The 18,898-nt window shown below is 59.1% G+C and overlaps 1 protein-coding gene across 1 annotated transcript in view; it reads right to left on the bottom strand.

The window, feature by feature from the left end:
- Positions 1 to 1,389: 1,389 nt before the first annotated feature.
- The window catches only part of LOC308609741 (putative GTP-binding protein 6), a 192,884-nt gene continuing 175,375 nt past the window's right edge, over positions 1,390 to 18,898 (bottom strand). The window contains exons 14-16 of the mRNA XM_081223451.1: positions 3,949 to 4,097; positions 3,454 to 3,606; positions 1,390 to 3,030 (exon numbers count right to left, since the gene is read on the bottom strand). Of these exons, the coding sequence (XP_081079577.1) occupies positions 2,907 to 3,030; positions 3,454 to 3,606; positions 3,949 to 4,097 (426 nt within the window). The 3' untranslated portion in view covers positions 1,390 to 2,906. The remainder of the gene's footprint in view (positions 3,031 to 3,453; positions 3,607 to 3,948; positions 4,098 to 18,898) is intronic.

Genomic DNA, 18,898 nt, shown 5'->3' with positions numbered 1-18,898 from the left:
GAGGGATGAGTTCTGGCAGGATGTTTCTGGTGGGGCAGCATCGAGGCTGGGAACTCGTGCTGCCGGCCCACGGAGGTGAAGCCAGACGTGCGGGATCACATCTTCAGAGGCAGCGCGGCCGCGTGGCCCTGAGTACACCCCCTTCCTGTGACGACAGCCTGCCACACACCCGGGCCTGTTCTCAGAGCCCTGGGCAACCCGAGGCACAGTGGACCCCGGTTGGGAGGGGAGACCGTCTCTGCAGAAGGGTCTTGGGAGGGTCTGGATACTGCGGGGAGGGGTGGCCTTACACCTGTTCCCACCCTACACGAGCCCGATCCCCCCCTCCGGGCTCCCCGAGACCCCTGCCCTCCCCCAGGCCCCGTGAGGCGCCGCCTCGTCCTCCTGCCTGGGGTGCGCTCGCTCAGCTCCCGCGGGGGCGTGTCTGGCCTGGCAGCACCTCGCCAGCGCCCAAAGCAGCCGCGCGCTGAGCTCGCCTCCTGAGTCTTTGGGGAGGGGGCTTCCAGGGGTGGGGGGGGGAGCCCGGGCAGCGGGTGAGGGGCACCAGGAGAGGGGGCCAGAGTCCAGAACCGACACCCTACAGCCCCTGCTTGTGTCTTGCCAGCAGGGAGGAGTTGGGGGTGGACCAGACTCGAGCCAGGAGGCTGGACCTGGTAGGAGCTGGGCAGCTAAGCCCAGGGGTCCCCGGCAGGGAGGATGGCTGACGGGGCCCCTGGGACCACAGGGCACCCCCAGCCTGGCAAACAAGTGGGCTGGACCCGGGGAGCCTGGGGGACTGGACTCCGGGAGCCTGAATGCTCCCCACCCACCAGGGTCTATGCAAAGCCTCCCCTGCCTCAAGGACCCTGTAGGAATGAGACCCCCAGGGGCTGAGCAGAAGGAAGGGGACAGGCCGTTGGAGCAGCTGTTGTGAGACCCTGGCTGGCTGACTCCCTGGCCTGGTCCTCCCTCGGAGAGGAGACTCTGCTCCCAGGGGCCACCCTGCAGCCCCTCCTCCTGCACCCCGTGCCAGAGGACCGGATGGGGCTGTGGGACCTGGTCCCGCTCCTCACTCGGCCTGCGGGGTCCCTGGAGCCAGCTCCTCTCGGGAGGATCAGGGAGGCTGTCCTGCACACGCAGGCTCAGGGGCTCGCATCCTGACTGTCCTGTGCCCCAAAGTTCCCGGGGCCCCATGCAGGCCCTGTACACACTGCCACAGGCGCCCAGATGGCGGCTGAAAGCACACAGATTAATTGTCCCCGTCCTACAGGCAGTAGTCGCACGTGGTCCCCCCAGGCAGACGCCCAGGACGGGCAGGGCTCATCCTTCTGGAGGCTCCAGGGAGGACTGTTTCGTCCCTTTCCCAGGTCTGGAGCCACCGGATTGCTGGGGTCGGGACCCCTCTCCGCACCTCACAGCAGCATCTCCGCAGAGGCAGTTTCCTCTGAGCCCAGACTCCAGTTCTCTCCTCACACCTGCCCCGACTCTCACTTCTGCCTCCTGCTCACGGGGACCCACAGGGAGGGGGCTTGGTGGGTTCACCTGGGTGCCTCGGGGGCGGGGGGGGTGTCTCTGGAATTAGGACGTGGACGTTGTAGGGGACACGATTCCGCCTGCCACACTGCCCCAGGCGGAAACCCCACAGGATGGCAGTTACAGAAGCAAGCGTGGAGGGCCTGGGAGCACCAAGGACTTAGCTGGAGGCCTGTAGAGCCGCGTGTGCACAACCGAGTCTCAGAAAACAAGGAAAGCTCACATGGACACCCTGCATCCACGCGCCTAGGAGAAGCGCAGACTTTTTTTTTTTTTAATATTTATTTTTGGCTGTGTTGGGTCTTCGTTTCTGTGCAAGGGCTTTCTCCAGCTGCGGCAAGCGGGGGCCACTCTTCATCGCGGTGCACGGGCCTCTCACTGTCGCGGCCTCTCCCGTTGCGGGGCACAGGCTCCAGACGTGCAGGCTCAGCGGCCATGGCTCATGGGCCCAGCCACTCCGCGGCATGTGGGATCCTCCCGGACCGGGGCACGAACCCGTGTCCCCTGCATTGGCAGGCGGACTCTTAACCACTGAGCCACCAGGGAAGCCCCGCAGAGACTTTTTCCAGCTGTGCTGAAAGCCTGGGACAACTCGGAAAACGCCCCTGTAACGCTGAATACAGAGGTAAAGAAAATAATCCTTTCCTGGCGCCCAAAGGGCAAGGGAACGCCCTTCTCATTCGCTTTCCCTTTAGAAAACCTGCAGCGTAGAGTGTCCCATCTCCCTGAGATGTGCGTGACTCTCTTTAAGCAGAAGGTCCCCCGGCCTGTTTGCATCCCGGGAACGTCTGTCTGGGGGCCCTGGAGCCTCTCTGCAAAGTGAACATCGGGAAGGGGGTCCTGCCTCACCGTGGGGAGTTTGGCCCCAGGATGTGATTCCCTGCTTATCGACAAGATGCCCAAAGTTGTATTTTTTCCTTTGGGTAAAGACAACTAACAGGCGTGTGATGGGTGGTCCGGGCCGCCTGGCCCTGTAAACGGGGAGATTCTTCCTGCTTGCTGGGCTGTCGGGAGACATTTTAATTATACCCCTGACGCTACCGTGGGGAAGGGCGAGGACTGGCAGCCGTGAACGCGTGGACGCAGAGCGGACGGGGAAGCCGGACCTGCCTCCTTCACGGCCAGCCTTCGCAGGGCTTCTGCCGGGCAGCCGGCACGGAAGAATCGGAAAGGCTGGTTCACGAACACACGCAGAACTTTTACTGTCTCGCGGCTCAAGCGCCCTGGACGGGACGTCAGCTCCCAGCCCCACCGGCCCTCCCGCCAGGCTCACGGGGGTGTAGGGCCCGCGCAGCGAGGCCGCTTCTCTCTGAGGCGGGAACGCTGCAGCCCCCCAGACCCCCGTGAGCGCCCCCCTCAGTCCTCGGGGAGCACCCCCATCCTTCGGCGTCCTTTCACCCCGGAAAGAGCTTCCTGAACCTGCCGTAAGCTGAGTCGCTTATGATGACCTTGACGTCAGCCACCCCGGCCTCAGGCCTCACGTCCACCGCCTGCACCGTGGCCTCCTGATGCAGCCAGCTGGGAGGAAGACGCGTTTGGTGGGAACAGGCGGCCCCGACGGAGCTCCGAAGCCCCCAGCGAGGCGTCCTGCTTCTTGGCGGGTGACATCGACCACGGCCCAGGCGTGCGGGTAAGCGGCCGGGCACCTGCTCACAGCCTGAGCAGCCAGACCGGTTACGGGGGATGCGGATGCCCCCGCGTTGCACCCGGGCCCCACCTGGCGCCGTCTTCCCCGCCCCGCGCAGCGACTGGTGCGACCTCCCCGCCCCCCCGCCCCGCGCAGCGACTGGTGCGACCCCTCCCGCTCCCCCCGCAGCGACTGGTGCGACCCCCCCGCTCCCCCCGCAGCGACTGGTGCGACCCCCCCCGCTCCCCCCGCCCCGCGCAGCGACGGCTGCGACCCCCCCGCCCCCCCCGCCAGGCCAGCCCAACCCGACGCACCTCAGCTGCGGCCCCGCCAGCTCCACTCGCAGCGTGAGGACCCGTCTGCCCGTGGCTCTCAGAACTGCTTCCTCCAGCCTGGCTTTCAGCTCCTCCAGCCCGAGCCCCAGGAGCGCAGACACGGCCACCGCGCCGGGTTCGGCGGGTCTGTACCTGTAGGGGCGGCCGCCCGCTCAGCGAGAGGGGCCGGAGGGAGGTCCCCGCCCACAGGCCCAGCCGTGACGGGCTCGGATTGTGGCGGGCGAGGACGCGGCCCCGCCGGAAGGTGAGAGGAAGGACGTGCGTGGGGCTGGGGTGCGATCCGGGCGCGCGGGGTGGCGGGGTCCAAGCGCGCAGCCCACTCCGCGCGCCGCTGCTCGAGCGGCAGCAGGCGGAGCAGGCAGGGCACGCCTGGGAGCAGCAGCGGGGAGGCGGCCGCCCCGCCGGCGGGAGACCCGCGCGCGCCCTGGTCGCCAGCGCGTGGGGTCCGGCGGTGGGAAGGCGGCAGGCGCTCACCCGGGCACCAGGTCCACCTTGTTGGGCACTTCCACCATGCAGTCCAGCAGCGGGCGCGGCAGCTGCAGGGCCCGCAGGGCCGACAGGACGCTGGCCTTCTGCAGCTCTGTCTCGGGGTGGCTCACGTCTCGCACGTGGACGATCAAATCCTGAGGACCAGAGGGGCCGGGCGGTCAGAGAGCTCGGGTCCCGCGGTGCCTGGACCCGCTCGGGAGAACCTGCCAGGCCCACGATGGGGGCTGCGCACCGCTCTCCGTGGGGGGAGGGTGCGGCTGCCCCACAGAGGCTTGTGCCCCAAGGGGGAGGGTGGGACCTGAGGCCACAGAGCCGCTCTGCCGTGCACGGAGCCCCCCAGTGCCCCTCGTTCCGGGCCAGGATGCTGCTCCAGGTGCATCCGGACTGAGGGGCCGCCTTGTGTCCCCGCCCCGCAGGTGCTGGCCCTACGCCTGCGTGCGGCCAGTTGCCCCCGTCACCAACCCCCCAACCGGCGGGTACTGTGCTCGAGGCTCCGGGCCGCTCCACTTTTCTGTGAAACCAAGCTCACGTTCTAAAAAGGCTTCCACCCCTTTCCACATGTTTTACCGGCAGGTACCTTATGCAAAATTCAGAAGAGACAGAAAAGGAGAAATAGCAACTGAGGGTAATTCTGCCACAGGAAGGATGTGCCCTTTATGATTTGGGAGGCTCGCTTCTGGGTTGTCTCTATCTCTTTTTTTTTATGAACTTAAATTATCTTTTAATCAGTGTTTCAGTTCAGAAGTTCTACATTTTCAGAAACTTTTGAGGACGGTGCTGGCAGCTGCACATGGCCCTCAGGCTCAGCTGTTGTGACCTCGAAGGTGTTGGGGCATCTGTCACACGGAAGGCCCCGCAGCCCCTGTGCCCTGAGTAGATACCAGGGAGCACTGGCTCCGGGGCCCAGTGCAGCCAAAGGGTGCAGAGAACCCCTTCTTCATTAGCATTGAATGTACAGCAATTACAATCGGACGGTCAAAGCACAGCTCGCTGACCGGCATGGATGTGGGGATACAGTCATCGCGAAGTTTTCTATAATGGGACCCTGGCCGCTGTGATGAGGTAACCCTGCCGCGTGATGCTGTGATGAGGGGACCGTGCCCGATGATGCTGTGATGAGGGGACCCAGTCCCGTGATGCTGTGATGAGGGGACACTGTCGATTGGTGTGGTGATGAGGGGAACCTGCCCAGCGATGCTGTTATGAGGGGACACTGTTCGGTGATGCTGTGATGAGGGGACATTGTCCCTGGGTGTGGTGATGAGGGGAACTGCCCACTGATGGTGTGATCAGGGGACCTTGTCCCGTGACGCTGTGATGAGGGGACCCTTTTCCATGGTGCTGTGATGAGGGGACCCTGTCCCACGATGCTGTGATTAGGGGACACTCTCCATTGGTGAGGTGATGAGGGGATCCTGCCCAGTGATTCTGGGATGAGGGAAACTGTCCCTTGATGCTGTGATGCGGGGACGTTGTCCCGTGATGCTGTGATGAGGGGAACGTGTCCCTTGATGCTGTGGTGAGGGGACCCTGTCGCGTGATGGTGTGATGAGGGGACAATGTCCATTGATGTGGTGATGAGGGGAACCTGTCCCTTGATGCTGTGATGAGGGGACCCTGTCCCGAGATGCTGTGATGAGGGGATCCTGTCCCGAGATGCTGTGATGAGGGGACCCTGTCCCTTGATGCTGTGATGAGGGGACCCTGTCCCATGATGCTGTGGACACATTGTCCCGTGATGCTGTGATGAGGGAACCCTGTCCCTTGATGTTGTGTTGAGGGGACCGTGTCCCTTGATGTCGTGATGAGGGGACGCTGCCCAGTGATGCTGCGATGAGTGGACCCTTCCCAGTGATACTGTGATGAGAGGAACCTGTCCCTTGATGAGGTGATGAGGGAACCTTGCCCCGTGATGCTGTGATGAGGGGACGTGTCCCTTGATGTGGTGATGAGGGGACCCTGTCCATTGATGCTGTGATGAGGGGACCCTATCCCTTGATGTTGTCATGAGGGGACCCTGTCCCTTGACAGTTTGATGAGGTGACCCTATCCCTTGATGCTGCGATGAGGAGACCCTGTCTCGTGATACTGTGATGAGGGGAACCTATCCCTTGATGCTGTGATGAGGGGATGCTTTTCCGTGATGCTCTGATGAGGGGACCCTGTCCCATGATGCTGTGATTAGGGGACACTCTCCAATGGTGTGGTGATGAGGGGATCCTGCCCAGTGATTCTGGGATGAGGGGACCCTATCCCTTGATGCTGTGATGAGGGGACCCTGTCCCTTGATGTTGTGTTGAGGGGACCGTGTCCCTTGATGCTGTGAGGAGGGGAACCTGTCTGTTGCTGCTGTGATGACGGGACCCTGTCCCTTGATGTTGTGTTGAGGGGCCCCTGTCCCTTGATTGGGTGATGAGGGTACCCTGTCCGTGATGCTGTGATGAGGGAACCCTGCCCCGTGATGCTGTGATGAGGGGACCCTGTCCCTTGATATGGTGATGAGGGGACACAGTCCCTTGATGTTGTAATGAGGGGACCCTGTTCCGTGATGCTGTGAAGGGGGAACCCTGTCCCTTGATGTTTTGATGAGATGACCCTGTCCGTTCATGTGGTGATGAGGGGAACTGCCCCTTGGTGGTGTAATGAGGTGACCCTGTCCGTGACGCTGTGATGAGGGGACCCTGTCCGGTGATGCTATGATGAAGGGACATTGTCCCTTGGTGTGTTGATGAGAGAACCGTGCTCAGTGATGCTGTGATGAGGGGACCCTATTCCTTGATGTTGTCATGAGGGGACCCTGTCCATTGACGTTTTGATGAGCTGACCTTATCCCTTGATGCTGCGATGAGGAGACCCTGTCTTGTGATACTGTGATGAGGGGACCTGGCAGTGTGATGCTGTGATGATGGGACCCTGTCCTGAGATGCTGTGATGAGGGGACCGTGTCCCTTGATGCTGTGATGAGGGGACCATGTCCCGTGATACTGTGATTAGGGGACATTGTCCCTTGCTGTGTTGATGAGGGCACCCTGCCCAGTAATGCTGTGATGAGGGGACCATGTACCGTGATGCTGTGATGAGGGGACACTGTCCGTTCATGTGGTGATGACGGGACCCTGTTCCTTGGTGCTGTAATGAGGGGACCCTGTCCCGAGATGGGGTGATGAGGGGACCCTGTCCCGTGCTGCTTTTATAAGCGGACATTGTCCAGTGATGCTGTGATGAGTGGACATTGTCCCTTGGTGTGTTGATGAGGGCACCCTGCCCAGTGATGCTGTGATGAGGGGACCCTGTGCCGTGATGCTGTGATGAGGGGACACTGTCCTTTGATGTGGTGATGTGGGGACACTACCCAGTGATGCTGTGATGAGGGGACCCTATCCCTTGATGTTGTCATGACGGGACCCGGTCCCTTGACAGTTTGATGAGGTGACCCTTTCCCATGATACTGTGATGAGGGGACCGTGTCCCTTGATGCTGCAGTGAGGGGACCCTGTCGCGTGATGGTGTGATGAGAGGACAATGTCCCTTCATGTGGTGATGAGGAGACCCTGCCCACTGACGTGGTGATGAGGGGACCCTGTCCCGTGATGCTGTGAGGAGAGGATCGTGTCCCTTGATGCTGTGATGAGGGACCCTGTCCCTTGATGTGGTGATGTGCGGACCCTACCCAGTGATGCTGTGATGAGGGGACCCTATCCCTTGATGTTGTCATGAGGGGACCCTGTCTCGTGATACTGTGATGCGGGGACGTGACCCGTGATGCTGTGATTAGGGGACACTCTCCATTGGTGTGGTGATGAGGGGACCCTGCCCCCTGGTGCTGTGATGAGGGGATCGTGTCCCTTGATGTCGTGATGAGGGGACCCTGCCCAGTGATGCTGTGATAAGGGGACCCTGTCCCTTGATGCTGTGATGCAGGGACCCTGTCACGTGATGTGGCGACGAGGGGACTCTGTCCCTTGATGCTGTGATGAGGGGACACTGTCCCTTGCTGTGGTGATGTGGGGACCCTGCCCAGTGATGCTCTGATGAGGGGACCCTGTCCCGTGATGCTGTGATTAGAGGACACTCTCCATTGGTGTGGTGATGAGGGGATCCTGCCCAGTGATTCTGGGATGAGGGGACCCTGTCCCTTGATGCTGTGATGCGGGGACGCTGTCCCGTGATGCTGGGATGCGGACACATTGTCTCGTGATGCTGTGATGAGAGGACCCTGTCGGTTGCTGCTGTGATGACGGGACCCTACCCTTGATGTTGTGTGGAGGGGCCCCTGTCCCTTGATTTGGTGATGAGGGGACCCTGCCCAGCGATGTTGTGATGAGGGGACCCTGTCCCTTGATGCCGTGATGAGGAGACCGTGTTCCGTGATGAGGGGACCCTGTCCCGTGATGCTGGGATGCGGACACATTGTCTCGTGATGCTGTGATGAGGGGACCCTGTCGGTTGCTGTTGTGATGACGGGAGACTGTCCCTTGATGTTGTGTTGAGGGGCCCCTGTCCCTTAATTTGGTGATGAGGGGACCCTGCCCAGTGATGCTGTGATGAGGGGACCCTGTCCCTTGATGCCGTGATAAGGAGACACTGTTCCGTGATGCTGTGATGCGGGAACCCTGTCACGTGATGTGGTGACGATGGGACCCTGTCCCTTGATGTTCTGATGAGGGGACCCTGTCCCGTGATGCTGTGATGAGTCGACCGTTCCCAGTGATGTTGTGATGAGGGGACCCTTTCCCTTGCTGTGGTGATGAGAGGACCCTGCCCAGTGATGCTGTGATGAGGGGACCCTGTCCCTTGATATTGTGAAGAGGGGATGCTTTTCTGTGATGCTCTGATGAGGGGACCCTGTCCCGTGACGCTGTGATTAGGGGACACGCTCCATTGGTGAGGTGATGAGGGGATCCTCTCCAGTGATGCTGTGATGAGGGGACCCTGTCGCGTGATGGTGTGATGAGGGGACAATGTCCCTTCATGTGGTGATGAGGGGCCCCTGCCCACTGACGTGGAGATTAGGGGACCCTGTCCCGTGATGCTCTGAGGAGAGGATCGTGTGCCTTGATGCTGTGATGAGGGACCGTGTCTCTTGATGTTGTAAGGAGGGGACCCTGTTCCATGATTCTGTGATGAGGGAACCCTGTACCGTGATGCTGTGATGAGGGGACACTGACCCTTGATGTGGTGATGTGGGGACCCTTGCCAGTGATGCTGTGATGAGGGCACCCTGCCCAGTGATGCTGTGATGAGGGGACCATGTACCGTGATGCTGTGATAAGGGGACAGTGTCCCTTGATGTGGTGATGTGGGGACCCTACCCAGTGATGCTGTGATGAGGGAACCCTATCCGTTGATGCTGTCATCAGGGGACCCTGTCGCTTGACATTTTGATGAGTTGACCCTATCCCTTGATGCTGCGATGAGGAGACCCTGTCTCGTGATACTGTGATGAGGGGACCTGACCTGTGATGCTGTGATGAGGGGACCGTGTCCCTTGACGCTGTGGTGAGGGGACCCTGTCGCGTGATGGTGTGATGAGGGGACAATGTCCCTTCATGTGGTGATGAGGGGACCCTGCCCATTGACGTGGTGATGAGGGGACCCTGTCCCGTGATGCTGTGAGGAGAGGATCCTGTCCCTTGATGCTGTGATGAGGGACCCTGTCTCTTGATGTTGTAATGAGGGGACCCTGTCTCGTGATGCTGTGATCAGGGGACCCTGTACCGTGACGCTGTGATGAGGGGACACTGTCCCTTGATGTGGTGATGTGGGGACCCTGCCCAGTGATGCTGTGATGAGGGGACCCTGTCCCGTGATGCTGTGATGTGGACACATTGTCCCGTGATGCTGTGATGAGGGAACCCTGTCCCATGATGTTGAGTTGAGGGGACCGTGTCCCTTGATGCTGTGATGAGGGGACCATATCCCTTGATGTTGTCATGAGGGGACCCTGTCCCTTGACATTTTGATGAGGTGACCCTATCCCTTGATGCTGCGATGAGGAGATCCAGTCTCGTGATACGGTGATGAGGGGACCTGACCCCGTGATGCTGTGATGAGGGGATCGTGTCCCTTGATGTCGTGATGAGGGGACCCTGCCCAGTGATGCTGTGATAAGGGGACCCTGTCCCTTGATGCTGTGATGCAGGGACCCTGTCACGTGATGTGGTGACGAGGGGACCCTGTCCCTTGATGCTCTGATAAGGGGACCCTGTCCCGTGATGCTGTGATGAGGGGACACTGTCCCTTGATGTGGTGATGTGGGGACCCTGCCCAGTGATGCTCTGATGAGGGGACCCTGTCCCGTGATGCTGTGATTAGGGGACACTCTCCATTGGTGTGGTGATGAGGGGATCCTGCCCAGTGATTCTGGGATGAGGGGACCCTGTCCCTTGATGCTGTGATGCGGGGACCCTGTCCCGTGATGCTGGGATGTGGACACATTGTCTCGTGATGCTGTGATGAGGGGACCCTGTCGGTTGCTGCTGTGATGACGGGACCCTACCCTTGATGTTGTGTTGAGGGGCACGTGTCCCTTGATTTGGTGATGAGGGGACCCTGCCCAGCGATGCTGTGATGAGGGGACCCTGTCCCTTGATGCCGTGATGAGGAGACCCTGTTCCGTGATGCGGGGACCCTGTCCCGTGATGCTGGGATGCGGACACATTGTCTCGTGATGCTGTGATGAGGGGACCCTGTCGGTTGCTGTTGTGATGACGGGAGACTGTCCCTTGATGTTGTGTTGAGGGGCACGTGTCCCTTAATTTGGTGATGAGGGGACCCAGCCCAGTGATGCTGTGATGAGGGGACCCTGTCGGTTGCTGTTGTGATGACGGGACCCTACCCTTGATGTTGTGTTGAGGGGCACGTGTCCCTTAATTTGGTGATGAGGGGACCCAGCCCAGTGATGCTGTGATGAGGGGACCCTGTCCCTTGATGCCGTGATGAGGAGACACTGTTCCGTGATGCTGTGATGCGGGGACCCTGTCACGTGATGTGGTGACGATGGGACCCTGTCCCTTGATGTTCTGATGAGGGGACCCTGTCCCGTGATGCTGTGATGAGTCGACCGTTCCCAGTGATGTTGTGATGAGGGGACCCTTTCCCTTGCTGTGGTGATGAGAGGACCCTGCCCAGTGATGCTGTGATGAGGGGACCCTGTCCCTTGATGTTGTGATGAGGGGATGCTTTTCTGTGATGCTCTGATGAGGGGACCCTGTCCCGTGATGCTGTGATTAGGGGACACGCTCCATTGGTGAGGTGATGAGGGGATCCTGTCCAGTGATGCTGTGATGAGGGGACCCTGTCGCGTGATGGTGTGATGAGGGGACAATGTCCCTTCATGTGGTGATGAGGGGACCCTGCCCACTGACGTGGTGATGAGGGGACCCTGTCCCGTGATGCTCTGAGGAGAGGATCGTGTGACTTCATGCTGTGATGAGGGACCCTGTCTCTTGATGTTGTAATGAGGGGACCCTGTTCCATGATTCTGTGATGAGGGAACCCTGTACCATGATGCTGTGATGAGGGGACACTGACCCTTGATGTGGTGATGTGGGGACCCTGGCCACTGATGCTGTGATGAGGGCACCCTGTCCCGTGATGCTGTGATTAGGGGACACTCTCCATTGGTGTGGTGATGAGGGGATCCTGCCCAGTGATTCTGGGATGAGGGAAACTGCCCCTTCATGCTGTGATGCGGGGACGTTGTCCCGTGACGCTGTGATGAGTGGACCGTGTCTCGTGATACTGTGATGAGGGGACCTGACCCGTGATGCTGTGATGAGGGGACCGTGACCCTTGATACTGTGCTGAGGGGACCCTGTCGCGTGATGGTGTGATGAGGGGACAATGTCCCTTGATGTGGTGATGTGGGGACCCTGCCCAGTGATGCTGTGATGAGGGGACCCTATCCCGTGATGCTGTGATCAGGGGACCCTGTACCGTGACGCTGTGATGAGGGGACACTGTCCCTTGATGTGCTGATGTGGGGACCCTGTCCAGTGATGCTGTGATGAGGGGACACTGTCCCGGCATGCTGGGATGCGGACACATTGTCCCGTGATGCTGTGATGAGGGGACCCTGACTGTTGCTGCTGTGATGACGGGACCCTGTCCCTTGATGTTGTGTTGAGGGGCCCCTATCCCTTGATTGGGTGATGAGGGGACCCTGTCCCGTGATGCTGTGAGGAGAGGATCCTGTCCCTTGATGCCGTGATGAGGGACCCTGTCTATTGATGTTGTAATAAGGGGACCCTGTTCCATGATTCTGTGATGAGAGAACCCGGTACCGTGATGCTGTGATGAGGGGACACTGTGCCTTGATGTGGTGATGTGGGGACCCTGCTCAGTGATGCTGTGATGAGGGGACCCTGTACCGTGATGCTGTGATGCGGGGACCCTGTCACGTGATGTGGTGACGATGGGACCCTGTCCCTTGATGCTCTGATGAGGGGACCCTGCCCAGTGATGCTGTGATGAGGGGAACCTGTCCCATGATACTGCGATGAGGGGACCCTGGCCCGTGCTGCTTTTATGAGCGGACCTTGTCCAGTGATGCTGTGATGAGGGGACATTGTCCCTTGGTGTGTTGATGAGGGCACCCTGCCCAGTGATGCTGTCATGAGGGGACCATGTACCGTGATGCTGTGATGAGGGGACACTGTCCCTTGATGTGGTGATGTGGGGACCCTACCCAGTGATGCTGTGATGAGGGGACCCTATCCCTTGATATTGTCATGAGGGGACCCTGTCCCTTGACGTTCTGATGAGGTGACCCTATCCCTTGATGCTGCGATGAGGAGACCCTGTCTCCTGATACTGTGATGAGGGGACCTGGGCCCGTGACGCTGTGATGAGGGGACCGTGTCCCTTGATGCTGCGGTGAGGGGACCCTGTCGTGTGATGGTGTGATGAGGGGACAATGTCTCTTCATGTGGTGATGAGGGGACCCTGCCCATTGACGTGCTGATGAGGGGACCCTGTCCCGTGATGCTGTGAGGAAAGGATCCTGTTCCTTGATGCTGTGATGAGGGACCCTCTCTCTTGATGTTGTAATCAGGGGACCCTGTTCCATGATTCTGTGATGAGGCAACCCTGTCCCGTGATGCTGTGATGAGGAGACACTGACCCTTGATGTGATGTGGGGACCCTGTCCAGTAATGCTGTGATGAGGGGACCCTGTCCTGCGATTCTGTGATGAGGGGACCCTAGCCCTTGATGTTGTCATGAGAGGACCCTGTCCCTTAACATTCTGATGAGGAGACCCTATCCCTTGAGGCTGCGATGAGGAGACCCTGTCTCTTGATACTGTGATGAGGGGACCTGACCCGTGATGCTGTGATGAGGGGACCGTGTCCACTGATGCTGTGCTGAGGGGACACTGTCCCTTGATGTGGTGATGTGGGGACCCTGCCCAGTGATGCTGTGATGAGGGGAACCTGTCCCGTGATGCTGTGATGTGGACACATTGTCCCGTGATGCTGTGATGAGGGAACCCTGTCCCATGATGCTGAGTTGAGGGGACCGTGTCCCTTGATGCTGTGATGAGGGGACCCTAGGCCTTGATGTTGTCATGAGGGGACCCTGTCCCTTGACATTTTGATGAGGTGACCCTATCCCTTGATGCTGCGATGAGGAGACCCAGTCTCGTGATACGGTGATGAGGGGACCTGGCCCTGTGATGCTGTGATGAGGGGATCGTGTCCCTTGAGGTCGTGATGAGGGGACCCTGCCCAGTGATGCTGTGATGAGGGGACCCTGTCCCATGATACTGCGATGAGAGGACCCTGTGCCTTGATTCTGTGATGAGGGGACCCTGGCCCGTGTTGCTTTTATGAGCGGACCTTGTCCACTGATGCTGTGATGAGGGGACATTGTCCCTTGGTGTGTTGATGAGGGCACCCTGCCCAGTGATCCTGTGATGAGGGGACCATGTACCGTGATGCTGTGATGAGGGCACACTGTCCCTTGATGTGGTGATGTGGGGACCCTACCCAGTGATGCTGTGATGAGGGGACCCTATCCCTTGATGTTGTCATGAGGGGACCCTGTCTCGTGATACTGTGATGCGGGGACGTGACCCGTGATGCTGTGATTAGGGGACACTCTCCATTGGTGTGGTGATGAGGGGACCCTGCCCAGTGATATTGTGATGAGGGGACCCTGTCTCGTGATATTGTGATGAGGGGACCTGACCCATGATGCTGTGATGAGGGGACTCTGTCCCTTGATGCTGTGATGAGGGGATGCTTTTCCGTGATGCTCTGATGAGGGGACCCTGTCCCGTGATGCTGTGATTAGGGGACACTCTCCATTGGTGTGGTGATGAGGGGATCCTGCCCAGTGATTCTGGGATGAGGGAAACTGTCCCTTCATGCTGTGATGCGGGGACGTTGTCCCGTGACGCTGTGATGAGTGGACCGTGTCTCGTGATACTGTGATGAGGGGACCTGACCCGTGATGCTGTGATGAGGGGACCGTGACCCTTGATACTGTGCTGAGGGGACCCTGTCGCGTGATGGTGTGATGAGGGGACAATGCCCCTTGATGTGGTGATGTGGGGACCCTGCCCAGTGATGCTGTGATAAGGGGACCCTGTCCCGTGATGCTGTGATCAGGGGACCCTGTACCGTGACGCTGTGATGAGGGGACACTGTCCCTTGATGTGCTGATGTGGGGACCCTGTCCAGTGATGCTGTGATGAGGGGACACTGTCCCGGCATGCTGGGATGCGGACACATTGTCCCGTGATGCTGTGATGAGGGGACCCTGACTGTTGCTGCTGTGATGACGGGACCCTGTCCCTTGATGTTGTGTTGAGGGGCCCCTATCCCTTGATTGGGTGATGAGGGGACCCTGTCCCGTGATGCTGTGAGGAGAGGATCCTGTCCCTTGATGCCGTGATGAGGGACCCTGTCTATTGATGTTGTAATAAGGGGACCCTGTTCCATGATTCTGTGATGAGAGAACCCTGTACCGTGATGCTGTGATGAGGGGACACTGTGCCTTGATGTGGTGATGTGGGGACCCTGCTCAGTGATGCTGTGATGAGGGGACCCTGTACCGTGATGCTGTGATGAGGGGACCTAACCCGTGATGCTGTGATGCGGGGACCCTGTCACGTGATGTGGTGACGATGGGACCCTGTCCCTTGATGCTCTGATGAGGGGACCCTGCCCAGTGATGCTGTGATGAGGGGAACCTGTCCCATGATACTGCGATGAGGGGACCCTGGCCCGTGCTGCTTTTATGAGCGGACCTTGTCCAGTGATGCTGTGATGAGGGGACATTGTCCCTTGGTGTGTTGATGAGGGCACCCTGCCCAGTGATGCTGTGATGAGGGGACCATGTACCGTGATGCTGTGATGAGGGGACACTGTCCCTTGATGTGGTGATGTGGGGACCCTACCCAGTGATGCTGTGATGAGGGGACCCTATCCCTTGATATTGTCATGAGGGGACCCTGTCCCTTGACATTCTGATGAGGTGACCCTATCCCTTGATGCTGCGATGAGGAGACCCTGTCTCGTGATACTGTGATGAGGGGACCTGGGCCCGTGACGCTGTGATGAGGGGACCGTGTCCCTTGATGCTGCGGTGAGGGGACCCTGTCGCGTGATGGTGTGATGAGGGGACAATGTCTCTTCATGTGGTGATGAGGGGACCCTGCCCATTGACGTGCTGATGAGGGGACCCTGTCCCGTGATGCTGTGAGGAGAGGATCCTGTTCCTTGATGCTGTGATGAGGGACCCTGTCTCTTGATGTTGTAATGAGGGGACCCTGTTCCATGATTCTGTGATGAGGGAAACCTGTCCCGTGATGCTGTGATGAGGGGACACTGTCCCTTGACGCGGTGATGTGGGGACCCTGCCCAGTGATGCTGTAATGAGTGGACCCTGTACCGTGATGCTGTGATGAGGGGACACTGCCCCTTGATGGGGTGATGTGGGGACCCTGTCCAGTGCTGCTGTGATGAGGGGACCCTAGGCCTTGATGTTGTCATGAGGGGACCCTGTCCCTTGACAGTTTGATGAGGTGACCCTATCCCTTGATGCTGCGATGAGGAGACCCTGTCTCGTGATACTGTGATGAGGGGACCTGGCCCCGTGGTGCTGTGATGAGGGGATCGTGTCCCTTGATGCTGTGATGAGGGACCCTCTCTCTTGATGTTGTAATCAGGGGACCCTGTTCCATGATTCTGTGTTGAGGCAACCCTGTCCCATGATGCTGTGATGAGGAGACACTGTCCCTTGATGTGATGTGGGGACCCTGTCCAGTGATGCTGTGATGAGGGGACCCTGCCCTGCGATTCTGTGATGAGGGGACCCTAGCCCATGATGTTGTCATGAGAGGACCCTGTCCCTTAACATTTTGATGAGGAGACCCTATCCCTTGATGCTGCGACGAGGAGACCCTGTCTCTTGATACTGTGATGAGGGGACCTGACCCGTGATGCTGTGATGAGGGGACCGTGTCCACTGATGCTGTGACGAGGGGACACTGTCCCTTGATGTGGTGATGTGGGGACCCTGCCCAGTGATGCTGTGATGAGGGGAACCTGTCCCATGATACTGCGATGAGGGGACCCTGGCCCGTGCTGCTTTTATGAGCGGACCTTGTCCAGTGATGCTGTGATGAGGGGACATTGTCCCTTGGTGTGTTGATGAGGGCACCCTGCCCAGTGATGCTGTCATGAGGGGACCATGTACCGTGATGCTGTGATGAGGGGACACTGTCCCTTGATGTGGTGATGTGGGGACCCTACCCAGTGATGCTGTGATGAGGGGACCCTATCCCTTGATATTGTCATGAGGGGACCCTGTCCCTTGACATTCTGATGAGGTGACCCTATCCCTTGATGCTGCGATGAGGAGACCCTGTCTCCTGATACTGTGATGAGGGGACCTGGGCCCGTGACGCTGTGATGAGGGGACCGTGTCCCTTGATGCTGCGGTGAGGGGACCCTGTCGCGTGATGGTGTGATGAGGGGACAATGTCTCTTCATGTGGTGATGAGGGGACCCTGCCCATTGACGTGCTGATGAGGGGACCCTGTCCCGTGATGCTGTGAGGAGAGGATCCTGTTCCTTGATGCTGTGATGAGGGACCCTGTCTCTTGATGTTGTAATGAGGGGACCCTGTTCCATGATTCTGTGATGAGGGAAACCTGTCCCGTGATGCTGTGATGAGGGGACACTGTCCCTTGACGCGGTGATGTGGGGACCCTGCCCAGTGATGCTGTAATGAGTGGACCCTGTACCGTGATGCTGTGATGAGGGGACACTGCCCCTTGATGGGGTGATGTGGGGACCCTGTCCAGTGCTGCTGTGATGAGGGGACCCTAGGCCTTGATGTTGTCATGAGGGGACCCTGTCCCTTGACAGTTTGATGAGGTGACCCTATCCCTTGATGCTGCGATGAGGAGACCCTGTCTCGTGATACTGTGATGAGGGGACCTGGCCCCGTGGTGCTGTGATGAGGGGATCGTGTCCCTTGATGCTGTGATGAGGGACCCTCTCTCTTGATGTTGTAATCAGGGGACCCTGTTCCATGATTCTGTGTTGAGGCAACCCTGTCCCATGATGCTGTGATGAGGAGACACTGTCCCTTGATGTGATGTGGGGACCCTGTCCAGTGATGCTGTGATGAGGGGACCCTGCCCTGCGATTCTGTGATGAGGGGACCCTAGCCCTTGATGTTGTCATGAGAGGACCCTGTCCCTTAACATTTTGATGAGGAGACCCTATCCCTTGATGCTGCGACGAGGAGACCCTGTCTCTTGATACTGTGATGAGGGGACCTGACCCGTGATGCTGTGATGAGGGGACCGTGTCCACTGATGCTGTGATGAGGGGACACTGTCCCTTGATGTGGTGATGTGGGGACCCTGCCCAGTGATGCTGTGATGAGGGGAACCTGTCCCATGATACTGCGATGAGGGGACCCTGGCCCGTGCTGCTTTTATGAGCGGACCTTGTCCAGTGATGCTGTGATGAGGGGACATTGTCCCTTGGTGTGTTGATGAGGGCACCCTGCCCAGTGATGCTGTCATGAGGGGACCATGTACCGTGATGCTGTGATGAGGGGACACTGTCCCTTGATGTGGTGATGTGGGGACCCTACCCAGTGATGCTGTGATGAGGGGACCCTATCCCTTGATATTGTCATGAGGGGACCCTGTCCCTTGACATTCTGATGAGGTGACCCTATCCCTTGATGCTGCGATGAGGAGACCCTGTCTCGTGATACTGTGATGAGGGGACCTGGGCCCGTGACGCTGTGATGAGGGGACCGTGTCCCTTGATGCTGCAGTGAGGGGACCCTGTCGTGTGATGGTGTGATGAGGGGACAATGTCTCTTCATGTGGTGATGAGGGACCCTGTCCCGTGATGCTGTGAGGAGTGGATCCTGTCCCTTGATGCTGTGATGAGGGACCCTGTCTCTTGATGTTGTAATCAGGGGACCCTGTCCCTTGATGCTGTGATGCGGGGACCCTTTCCCGTGATGCTGGTATACGGACACATTGTCTCGTGATGCTGTGATGAGGGGACCCTGTCGGTTGGTGTTGTGATGACGGGAGACTGTCCCTTGATGTTCTGTTGAGGGGCCCCTGTCCCTTAATTTGGTGATGAGGGGACCCTGCCCAGTGATGCTGTGATGAGGGGACCCTGTCACGTGAAGTGGTGACGATGTGACCCTGTCCCTTGATGTTCTGATGAGGGGACCCTGTCCCGTGATGCTGTGATGAGTCGACCGTTCCCAGTGATGTTGTGATGAGGGGACCCTTTCCCTTGCTGTGGTGATGAGAGGACCCTGCCCAGTGATGCTGCGATGAGGGGACCCTGTCCCTTGATGTTGTGATGAGGGGATGCTTTTCTGTGATGCTCTGATGAGGGGACCCTGTCCCGTGATGCTGTGATTAGGGGACACGCTCCATTGG

Source organism: Mesoplodon bidens, assembly GCF_964165515.1.
Source record: "Mesoplodon bidens genome assembly, chromosome: Y".
Classification (NCBI taxonomy): Eukaryota; Metazoa; Chordata; class Mammalia; order Artiodactyla; family Ziphiidae; genus Mesoplodon; species Mesoplodon bidens.
This window is presented reverse-complemented; position numbering and strand designations above follow the sequence as displayed.